Source organism: Dromiciops gliroides, chromosome 1 (assembly GCF_019393635.1).
Source record: "Dromiciops gliroides isolate mDroGli1 chromosome 1, mDroGli1.pri, whole genome shotgun sequence".
In the NCBI taxonomy this organism is placed as follows: domain Eukaryota; kingdom Metazoa; phylum Chordata; class Mammalia; order Microbiotheria; family Microbiotheriidae; genus Dromiciops; species Dromiciops gliroides.
In genome coordinates this window covers 430,015,597-430,028,118 of record NC_057861.1, presented here as the reverse complement: position 1 = coordinate 430,028,118, position 12,522 = coordinate 430,015,597, and the positions used below count along the sequence as shown (strand labels likewise).

Sequence of the window (12,522 nt, the reverse complement as noted above, 5' to 3'; positions counted from 1 at the left end):
AGTGGATAGAGCACTGGCCCTGGAGTCAGGAGGACCTGAGTTCAAATCCGACCTCAGACACATAACACTTACTAGCTGTGTGATCCTGAGCAAGTCACTTAACCCCAATTGCCTCACCAAAAAAAAAAAAAAAAAAAAAAGAAAAAGAAAATTGTGCCTAAGACCAATGTCTTATTGTTATGATCTCCACTAAACTCTATTACTAATAGGATTTTAGGGAGGGTGATAGATTTAATGTGATAGTCATCAGACAATTTTGTAGCTTACATGTCAATTCCTTTAGACTATGTTTTACTAGACATTTAATATGGAACACCTAACATTTCTTTGTTCTTACTACTTTTTAAATGTACTTTGAAATGATGGATCTGTGAAGTCACTAATCTAAGCATTTCAACAGTAGAGTTATCAACACATTCATGCCTTTTTATCCAGTGTTGATCTTATCCTGTATCCTCCTATAAATTCTCCACAGGAAATCCAGTGGAGGCCTGGGGGCCTTCCAAATCTCTTGACATTGAATGAAACACTAGAATATGTGGGTGACTTATGGGTGATCCCTCACTCTCAGGATAGGCCCATATCTTTTCCAAGTTATACATCTCACTGATGATCAAATCTTTAGGCTGCTTCTCTTACATAATTCTTCAAGTATATTTTGTGGCTTACTCATGTCCACCATATCCCTCTTCACTGCCATGTAAGTGTGACACTTCTTTCTTTTCCCTTGAATATTTTCTTTTTTCAGTTATATGTACAAACAATTTTTAACCTTCATTTTTTAAAACAAGTATTTTGATATTTATGCTGCTCTTTACATGGTAGCAAGGAATTGGAAGTTGAGGGGGTGCCCATCAATTGGGGAATGGCTGGACAAGTTGTGGCATATGAATACAATGGAATACTATTGTACTGTAAGAAATGATGAGCAGGAGGAGTTCAGAGAACCTGGAGGGTCTTACGTGAGCTGATGATGAGTGAGATGAGCAGAACCAGAAGAACATTGTACCACAGTATCATCAACAATTGAGTGGTGACCTACTGTGATGGACTATATTCTTCTCACCAATGCAATGGTACAGAAGAGTTCCAGGGAACTCATGATAGAAGAGGATCTCCAAATCCAAGGGAAAAAAAAAAAAAAAAGAACTGTGGAGTATAGATGCTGATTGAACCATACTATTTCTTTTGTTTTGGGTGCTGTTGTTTGTTTTTTCTATTTTGAGGTTTGCATTACTGCCCTGATTTTTCCTCTTATAACAGGATTAAAGCAGAAATAGATTAATGTAATTATGTGATTATATATGTATATATATAGATATGTATTGTATATAGATATATAGATATGACCTATATCAGATTACCTGCTGTCTAGGGGAGGGGGGGAGGGAGGGGAGGGAGGGAGAAAAATCTGAGAAATTGTAAAGCTTGTATAAACAAAAGTGAGAACTATCTTTACATGTAACGGAAAAAATAAAATACCTTATATGTAAAAAAAAAAAGTCTGTTAATTCTAGCCCCCCCCCCCAAAAAAACCAAGTATTTTGAGTTCCAAATTCTCTCCCTCTTTCTGTCCTCTCCCTGAGACAGCAAGTGACTTGACATAGGCTTATACATATGCAATCATGAAAAATATATTTAATTTTAGTCATGTTGTGGAAAAAAGACATTTGCCACCCCCCCTCAAAAAAAAAAAACCATGAAAAAAATGAAGTGAAAAATATATTTTTCAATCTTCATTCAGACTCCACCAGTTCCTTCTCTAGAGGTGGATGACATTTTTCATCATAAGAACTTCAAATTTGTCTTGAATCTTTGTATTGCTGGGAATAGGTAAATAATTCAAAGCTGATCATCATACAACATTGCTGGTACTTTGTACATGTTCTCCGGTTCTGCTTACTTCATTTGGCATAAGTTACTGTAAGTTTTTTCCAGGTTTTTTCTGAAAACATCCTGCTCATCATTTCTTATAGCACAAGAGTATTTCATTACAATCATATACCACAACTTGTTGAGCCACTCCCCACTGATGGGCACACCCTCTGTTTCTAATTGTTTGCCACCTCAAAAAGAGTTGCTATAAATATTTTTTATACAAATAGGTCTTTTTCCTTTTTTTTTTTTTATCTCTCTGGGGATACTGATCTAGTAATAGTATTGCTGGGTCAAAGGGTATATACAGTTTTATAACCTTTTGAGGCACAGTTGTAAACTTATCCAACCATTTTTGGAGAGCAATTTGCAACTGCACTAACCAGGGGTCACAATATTTTTAGAGACCGTGAAGTCACTAAGTTTAAATGATGTTTAAAAGTAGGCTTTTATTTTGAGGAAAAGCTTAGGCTATTAAAATCACTACAGTATTTCCCACTGAAGTAAGAAGCACAACAGTATTCCAGCCTGAACTATACTTCCTGTTTTATCAATTCATTGTCCAACTACAGTTCAAAATATATGCACTTATGGTTCAGTCTATGGATTGTCCATCCAAATGGAGATGATAGCCTATATAAGTGGAAACTTCTTATTCGTATAATATTACCCGAGTAGATGGATTTGACTGAACTCTTTAGAGCAATTATGGATCTCAGGTAAAGACTTCTGTATTCCAAGGATAAAAACAGTCAGTTCAATGCTATTGCAGACAAGAGCAGGTGAAAAAATCTATTTATAAGTAAGCCTCTTCTACTTGGATTCTGCTATGGATATCTTTCACGGAGGTAGCAAACATCTTCAATGAGAATGTTTCCCTGCTTTATGCCTTGCTTGATATTAAAAAGCAGGAGGGCTAGACATAATTCTCTCTATCATCACATCATTCAAAGAATCTTTTATAATTTTAACACACGTATTGGAGAAATCTTGGAGTTAACATCTTTAAGGAAAACTTAGTGCTTTAGAAAAAACTAATGTTTTTATAGTGACACACTAAGTATTGTGGGATCCTATATTTATTAAACCTTTTGGTCAAATGTATTTCTATCAAGATGTGGTCTATAAAACCTATTCCTTAAGTAGCTAAGTGGTCAAAGGATATGAAAATAAAGAAACAATTATTTTTTATTAATTAAATTAATTTTTAATTTAATTGAAAACTTAGCATTTATATGAAAAATTGCTCCAGATCAATAATAATGGAATAGAAAGTAAAACAACTCTGAGGTTTCAACCTCATACCTTGCAAATTACCACAAGATGACAAAAGGTAGGAATAGTCAATGTTGGAGCACCATCAGAAACAAAAGACTCCTAGGGGCAGCTAGGTGGTGCAGTGGATAGAGCACCGGCCCTGGATTCAGGAGTACCTGAGTTCAAAGCCGGCCTCAGCCACTTGACACTTACTAGCTGTGTGACCCTGGGCAAGTCACTTAACCCTCATTGCCCTCCCCCCAAGATAAGAAATAAAAGATTACTAATAATATTGGTGGAACTGAGAGTTGATCCAAACATTTTGGAAAGTAATTTGGAATTTTAAAAATATAACAAAAATATCTATTTCCTTTGACCCTGATATCTCACAATTAGGTACAGATCTTGAGGGAGATTAAGAAAAGAAAGGTTTCAGATGCTGTAAGACATTCAAAAGATCATGCTTTGTAGCAACAAAGAATTGAAAACAGAATAGCTAAATATAAACGATACAACTGTGGGGCATGAATGTAATACAATGTTATTGTGTTTATAAGAAATGATGATGGGGCAGCTAGGTGGCACTGGTCCTAGATTCAGGAGGACCCGAGTTCAATCCAGCCTCAGATACTTGATACTTACTAGCTGTGTGACCCTGGGCAAGTCATTTAACCCTCATTGCCGGGGGGGGGGGGGGGGGGGGGGGGGGGGGAATAATGATTATGAAGAATTCAGAGAAGCATGGGAAGAGTTACATGAATTTATTCATAGTGAACTATGTAGAAGTAGGAAAACAAAAAAATGATTACTATTGTGTAAACAGAGAGAATGCTGTGTAATTACAAAGGACAGATTTCTGGAAAGAGGAAAAAGGAAAATAATATTTTCTTAAAAAATGGTTTTAAAAACAAGATTAGATCTAAGATGGGTGCTGGGTCCTTTTAAACCCATATCAAGGATGCCCTCAAAGTATAAGGTAGATTATGTTTGTAAATATTTTTTAAAAACATATAAAATTGAGCAAATTGTCTCTATCTCTTTGACTTACTTAAATTTTTTTCCTAATAAGAATATCTGAGGTCTGGGCCCTCTGGGTGTATGTGTATTTGTGTGTGTGTGTGTGTGTGTGTGTGTATGTATGTGTATGTATGTATGTATGTATGTATGTATGTATGTATGTTGTATGTATGTATATATATATTTTTTTTTTGGTGAGGCAATTGGGGTAAGTGACCTTGCCCAGGGTCCCAGAGCTAGTAAAGTGTTAAGTGTCTGAGGTCGAATTTGAACTCAGGTACTCCTGAATCCAGGGCTGGCGCTCTATCCACTGTGCCACCTAGCTGCCCCTAAACATCTCTTTAAAGCATCTGCTACATGCTAAGTATTGTGATAGGAGATGGAGATAGAAAGATTAAAAGAAAAAACAGTACTTGCCCTAAAAGATGAGTCCTAGTCAGTATTGACAAATACATTTATAGGTACATACAAAGTACATATAAGTTGATTTTGGAAATGCACTAACAATTAGGATTATTAGGAAAGGCGTTATGGAAGAGCTGAACTTTTATGGAGACTCGGGGGAGAAATTTGAAAAGGGGGTGGTGGGTAGGACTAGGGGATTCTGAGATTGGCAGTTGAGGAGGAAATTGCAATGGGGAAAAGAGAAAGCCAATAGCAGGAGATGGAATATCATGTAGGAAGAATAATCAAAGAGGCTATTTTCCCTGGACTGCAGAACGCTTAGAACGACAGTGTTGGAAGGGGAGATTGTGACCCCGTTTTGATGTACTTTAAATGTAAAGGAGAGATACTTACTAGTTGTGTGACCTTGGGCAAGTCACTTAACCTTCTGTGCCCCGCCAAAAAATAAATAGATAGATAGGTCGATAGATAAATGTAAAGGAGAGGAGTTTATATCTGATCCTGGAGGAAATTGAGCCACTAGAGTTTACTGAGTAAGGAAGCGACACAGCCCTGCAGTTTTGGAAAATTACTTAGACAACTGGGTCATGGATGGATTGGTGAGAGGAAAGACTTGAAAAAGGGAAACCAATGAAGAGGCTGTGGCAAGTACCTATTTAAAAGGTAAGTAACAACAAGCATTTATTAAGCATTTACTATGTGCCTGGCACTGTGTGAGGCACTGGGGATACAAATACAAGCAAAAAGCAGTCTCTGATTTCTAGGGGCTTACTTTCAAGTAGGAGAAGACAATACATAAAGGAAGGTGGAAAGCAGGGGGAGGGAGGAATTAATAGATAATGAGATCTTGAACTAGCATGGTGCTTATGTGAATAGAAAGAATGGCACAGATGCAACAGATGCTGCAGAGGCAAAAATGACAATATTTGAAAACAGAATGTGAAGAGTGAAGGGCTGAGCATAACATCAAGTTTGTGAAGCTGACAAGAACAATAGGATTCCCCAAGATGGATTTAGGGAAGACTGGTAGGAGAGAATTGAAAAGAATATAACGATTTTAGTTTTGGAAATACTGAGTTTGAAATGCCTATGGGGCATATCAACTTAAAAATGTCTTGTAGGCAGTTGAAGATGAGGGCAGTTCAGGAGGGACTTTAGGGTAGAATTAGCAATCTGGGAGTCAGTAGCATGGAGATGATAATCATGCCAGTAAATTAATGAGGTTACAAATGACGAGAGTGAAAAGAGAAGGAAACAGACCTGAAGACAGATTTGGTTTTTTTTGGAGGCATACACACAATTAAAAACTTGTTACAAATTCTCATTCAGCAAAGGAGACTGAGAAGAAGCAGACGAGACATGTAGGGGGATAAACAAGAGAACAGTGTCAGGAAAACCCGAAGAGGAGAAAGTATACAAGAGAAGAATGCAGTCAAAGAGTGTCAAGTGTTGCAGAGAGGTTTGAGAAGGAGAACTGAGAAAAGGACTCAATCACTGGTGACTTTCAAAGAGCCACTTCAACTGACAGATAAGGTTCAAAGTCAGATTGCAGAAGATTTCGAGAAGAGAAGAAATGAAGACAAGCACAGAAAGATTTTTCAAGAAGTTTGTCTGAGAATGGGAGGAAAGATATAAGAAAATAGCTTAGAGGATGGTTAGGATCTAGTGAGTGCCGTGACATGATTGGGGGAATGTGGGCATATTTGTAGGCAGCAGGGAAGGAATAAGCAAATATGGATTGATGGTTGAGGTAAGGGATGATGGTGGAAGCCATCTACTAGAGATGATGGGAAAGGATGAGATCATGGGCATATTCAAAGGGGGGTGGTTACTTCATCAGAGACTGGAATGAAGGAGATGATGCCAAGGGGTAGTGAAATGAAAAGGGAGAAAAGAGAATTTACAACGAACAGTTTCTACTTTCTTGGTAAAGTTGAGTGAGCTTTTTAGTTGGGGGAAAATGGATAGTATGAAATGTGAAGAGGGGAGAGAAGCTCTGAAACAGTCCCTGTGAGGAGCAGAATAAAGATTCAACTATGGAAGAGTAAAAGAAATGTTTTGCTTTAGAGATGGCTCAGTTGAGATAAGATAAGATGAAGGGGGGACATTCAACAAAGTTGCATTATTTCCTACAATTCTGTTTAACAGCACCATAGGAATGGACTACCAGTTTCAAAAGAGTTAATAATTTGCATTGATAGAGAAAGCTTCCCCACTAAGGGAGGTCCTTATACTACTGAAATAATAAACTAACCCCCCATTCCAAGCCTAAGATTATTTTAGTTCATTTTATAATATTCTGTACTTCTCAGATAATATATGTATATACATAAAATGAGGATCTTTTCAATAGCATTTTTCCCTCTGTATCTTTTGTATCTTACTCATATAAAAAGTCAGCATAGTGTAAGGACAAACAATTGGCCTAAAAAGACCAGGTTCAAGGGCCACCTATGAAATATGCTGCCCTGTGTGATACTCGGCAAGTCACTTAAGTCTTACAATACCTCAAGCAATTGCCTAATCTTGAATTTAAATGTTGTAAAAAGAAAAAATAAACTCCTAGTAATGGTGATACTAAATATTATTTAAGTACTGAAAATGATCAAGTGATTAATGAAGTACGTTTTCTCCATTAGACTTCTTTCTCCCCCTTTTCTTCTTTTTTTGGGGGGGGGCGGGCAAGGGGGTTAAGTGACTTGCCCAGGGTCACACAGCTAGTAAGTGTTAAGTATTTAAGGCTGGATTTGAACTCCGGTACTCCTGAATCCAGGGTCGGTGCTCTATCCACTGCACCACCTAGCTGCCCCCTCTCCCCCTTTTCATAATTGTATCCTCTTATGCACCATATTTCTGTTTTGGCTAATTTTGAACTTATAGGGAAACACAGCATTTTTTCACCTTATACTTAATCATTTATTTCTTAAAAAAAAAAGTCCTCAAAATATTTATGTAGTTGGCATTAGGACAATAAAGACTAGTGAGAAAAAAGTAAAGATCTTACTGATAAAGGAAGTTCTTCTGGAAAGTTGAATAAAACAAATAAGGGATCCCAGAAATCTTACTGATAACTTTTACATGTTACATAAAGACTATTTGTCAGATTAAGGATTTAAGATAGGCTATCTTATGGACCTCCTTCTGTATTTAACATTTAAGAACACCAGGAGAAAGAAAGCCTTATTAAATGTATTTCTTTTCTACAACTCTTGGGGAAAAAAAAAACACTTGTCGAGAAAAGAATGCTTGAAAACAGGATCACAATGATAACAAAATATGTCTGGTACACAGTGGCTAATTTTGTGAAACATTATACTTTCCATTTTCTTGGATTCTAAGTCTGTTTTCTAAGTATGTCAATGGGAAATTACTAAGAAAGCTCAGATAAACAAACAATAAGAACAATAAAACTTCTTACATTAGACCAAAGAGAAAAAAAGCACAGACAAGGATCAAGCACATGGATCTATCAGGTCAGGCTTATACTGGTGGAGCTCCCAGTGCATTTGCCACCTGGGGAGCAATTTAGCAGTGAACCATAAATACCAGGAACATTGTGCAACAGGTTTCTAAGGATTAATGAATACTTTGAACCTTCACTCCACGGAATGTGTCAATAAAGTTGTAAAATTTAGTGCCAAAAGTAAACAGCATTAATTGTAACTACAGTTAAATAACAAAGGGAGCAGCACCTTCATTTATTTATTTATTTAGAGTGATGTTAGCAGACAGGATTTAAGAAATACCCTTTAGATTGGATGAAAATGGCCAGCATCAGGCTTTCTTTACAAATATCATTATGTTTCAAGGGGAATACTATGATCCATAAGAAAATAGGAATCTCTCAGAATAAAGGGAATTACTATTTTGATAAGGAAGACAAGAAAGATAGAATAGCAAATATGTAAAATGGTATTGTTATTTCTGTAGTTGTAAAAATTTTGTTTTATTAGAAAAAGGAAAGTAGAAGAGAAATTAAAAAATCATTACTAACTTAAAATTTTAGAAAACATTAGCTAATATTGGATAAAACCAAAGAACACAGAATGCACCATCTTGAAAAAAAAGGATCTTATAGGCACTGAGTTTGCTACATCATCTTATTTCAGAACATCATAATATAAATATTTCTGAAATTGTGGTTTAAGTTATTATATGTGCTAAGTTGTTTTTTTTTTATAATGGTATGTCAGTTTCAATACTTTCTTCTTAACTGCTATGATTAGAATTGTGAAAAAGGGAGAACAAAGACCTCTGCAAGAATGTGGACAAGAATGAATGTCAGTTTTTCACTCAGTACTTAGGATTAAAAATTTAGAGCTAGAAGGAAGTCCATTCCTGTTCCCTTTATATATGAGTAAAGAGCCAGAGAGAAGTTAAGTAAATGACTTTCTCAGGGTCCCACATTCTAAAGGCTAAGTGGCACAATGCATATGGGCCTGGAATTAGAAAGAAGTGAGTTCTAGCCTCAGACACTTCCTAGCTGTATGAGCCTGGGTAAGACCCTTCATCAATCTGCCTCAGTTTCTTCAACTATAAATTGGTAATGATGTAATAATTGTAACTACCTCACAGGGTTATTGTGAGGACAAAATCAAACAATTTATAAAGCACTTAGCACAGTGTCTGGCCCCTGCTAGGTGCTTAATGGATGTTTGTTTCCCTTCCCTCAAAGAGTGATAAACAAGGATCCAGAGTTGTCACCAACAAGGAAGCTTTTTAGTACTAGCAGAAAAAAAAAGAGCCAAATGGGCAGCAGTCAGGTGGCCATGCTGACTGGAACAATAAGAAATTCTGCTGTTTTCCCAGAGCACACATTTGGAGGAAGGAGAGCTTCTCAAGGTATATCACTCCAAAGAAGACCACCATTTTCAGCAACATAAAGGAAAAAATAAGTTTGCTAGAAGGAATTTGGAGAACACTTCCAGGAATGATGGGAAATGACAAGGAACTAAAGAGCTTGAGGACCCAAGGATGGTTTTCATCACTCTTGCCAACTGAAGGGACAGGAACTTCAGAAGAGAAAGGGAGATGCGGGAAATGAAAATAACTACAAGGTAATGGGGAGGAGGCATGTGTTAATAACTTTGTGACTCAGGAAAAGTGTCTTGAAAGAGGTAACTCTTGAGCTGAACCATGAAAGAAGTGAAAAGGGAAAGTGTTCTAAGCTTGGGAAAAGTCTGTCTAAGAGTACAGAAACAAGAAAGAGAATATGAAGGAAAGCATGCTGAAAAGTTGGTCTAGACTGTAGAGTAGGTAAGGCATGATGCATGATCAGCCTGGGAAGAGAAGCTGCTGTGAACTCAAAGATCATGGAGAAGCAGAGAAGTAGGGCACTGATATATTTTTTTTTTTTTTTGGTGAGGCAATTGGGGTTCAGTGACTTGCCCAGGGTCACACAGCTAGTAAGTGTTAAATGTCTGAGACCGGATTTGAACTCAGGTCCTCCTGAATCCAGGGCCGGTGCTCTATCACCTGCGCCACCCTAGCTGGCCCCGGACATTGATTTTTAAAAGGAAAGAAGATAGATTCTTCAAACTATTTGCCAATGAGACTGACTTCAATTCTCATCAAAATCTTGAAGGCACTCTTAAAGGCTAGTTTCTGAATATCTAGAAAGGAAAGTGAGGTTCACAGGAAGTAAGCAATGCTTTATCAAAAAACAGGTCATGCCAGACTAAACTTATTTCCTTTTTGACAGGGTTACTAGGTTGATAGATAATGGGAATGCTACTGAAATAAATATAACTGGATTTCAACAAGGCATCAGACAGTCTCTTGTGATATCTAGTGGACAAGACAGAGACATATATGCTAGATGACAGCACGTTTATGACCAAAGATGAGATACAGAACATTATGAAACACAAAATGGATCATTTTGATTCTACTAGATTAAAAAGCTTTTGCACAAACAAAACCAATGCAACCAAGATAAGAAGGAAAGCAGAAAGCTGGGAAATGTTTTTTATAATCGTATTTCTGATAAAGGCCTCATTTCTAAAATACACAGAGTACTGAATGAAATTTATAAAAATACAAATCATTCCCCAATTGAGAAATGGTCAAAAGATATGAAGTTTTCAGATCAAGAAATTAAAGCTATCTATAGTCATATGAAAAGATGTTCTTAATCACTATTGATTAGAGAAATGCAAATTAAAACCACTCTGAGGTACAACCTCACACCTATCAGATTGGCTAATATGATAAAAAAGGAAAATGATAAATGTTTTCACTTTTTTGTTGCATTTTTGTTTCTTCTTTCCTGTGGTTTTTTCCTTCTCTTCTGATTCTTCTCTCACAACATGACTAATGTGGAAATACATCAAGATGATTATACCTGTATAACCTATATCAGACTGCTTACTGTCTTGGGGAGGGGACAGGGGAGGGAGGGAAGAAGAAAAAATTGGAACTCACCATCTTACAAAAAAGAATCTTGAAAACTATCTTACATGTACTTAGAAAAAAATAAAATACTTTTTTTTGGGGGGTGAGGTGGTTGGGGTTAAGTGACTTGCCCAGGGTCACACAGCTAGTAAGTGTCAAGTGTCTGAGACCAGATTTGAACTCAGGTCCTCCTGAATCCAGGGCTAGTGCTCTATCCACTGTGCCACCTAGATGCCCCTAAAATATTATTTTAAAAAGAAAGAAAAGAAGCAAGGGATCTTGATGGACTTCCTGTTCAAAAGGAGTCAAGAGTGTGGCGTGCAACCCCAAAAAGTAGATGTTATATCAGACTGCATTCCTTGAGCCAGAAAGTGCAAAACCAGAGTTTTAATAATCCTATGGCACTCTGACCTGGTGAGACACTGGGAATACTGGAGTTAATTCTCAAGGCCATATTTTAGGTGTCATTAAAAATAATTTGTCGGGGGCAGCTAGGTGGCACAGGTGGATAGAGCACTGGCCCTGGATTCAGGAGTACCTGAGTTCAAATCCGGCCTCAGACACTTGACACTTACTAGCTGTGTGACCCTGGGCAAGTCACTTAACCCCCATTGCCCCACAAAACAAAACAAAACAAAATAATAATAATAATTTGTCCATGTAAAATAGCACTAGTCCGTATGCAAAGTGGCCAAACTGGAGTATATCTAGAGGAAAAGAAAGATGAGGAAACCAAATGGGGAGGAATACTGAAAACATGTCAAAAAAATTGACTAAGGAACTTGAGATGATTAATTAAAGAAGAGGAAGCTAATGTGGGGGAGGGGGGAGAGAATGATAGTATTGGCCAAATGATAGCATTTGGCCAAAAAGATTTGGCATTATCAAGATTAGTTTGAAATGCAGATTTACATCCACTGTTGTTAAACAATGAACTTCACCCTGTATATGTTGTACCTTGAGAAGTTAGATGATTAGTAAGACATTTAGACACTAAGCATAGAGAAGAGAGATTAGATATGGCCCAGAGGGAAGATCTAGGAGCAACAGTTTTGAAGTTGGTGGGGTAAATGTGACTCAGTATAAAACTTCCCCAAGTTCCCCAAAAGTAAAATACCCTGCCTGAAGAGATGGTGACTTCCCCTATCACCAGAAGATCTTCAAACGAAGACTAGATGACTATTTTTTCAGGGATGTTAAAGAGGTGGTTCCTGACAATAAGAATTATAACTAGATAACTTCTGAGGTGCCTTCCAATTCTGAAAGCCTAAAATTATGAGAGTATTAACAGGGAGATAGGACAATAACGCTTCCTAGACAATGTATTAGCAGCTGAAGGCATAGCTGTTTTGCCTTTTGCCTTTATTTTCTCAGCCCTCACACACAGTAGGCATTTAACTGAGAGGCAGAAGGGAAAAAATGAGAAAAAACTCAGAGATATTCAAGGCAATTAGTTAGATCTGGAGTCTCCAACATTTTCCAACATACATGTCAGTAAAAGTTTTTTAATACATTCCCTCAAATATCTAGATTTATTCATAATTCATATGAATGTACTACTGTACTAATACACCA

The 12,522-nt window shown here is 37.0% G+C and overlaps 1 protein-coding gene across 1 annotated transcript in view; it reads right to left on the bottom strand.

Annotated features, from left to right (window-relative positions):
* The window catches only part of AP3B1 (adaptor related protein complex 3 subunit beta 1), a 336,292-nt gene that overhangs the window by 160,575 nt on the left and 163,195 nt on the right, over nt 1-12,522 (bottom strand). The window contains 1 exon segment of the mRNA XM_043972455.1: nt 2,626-2,630. Coding sequence (XP_043828390.1) covers nt 2,626-2,630 — 5 coding nt within the window.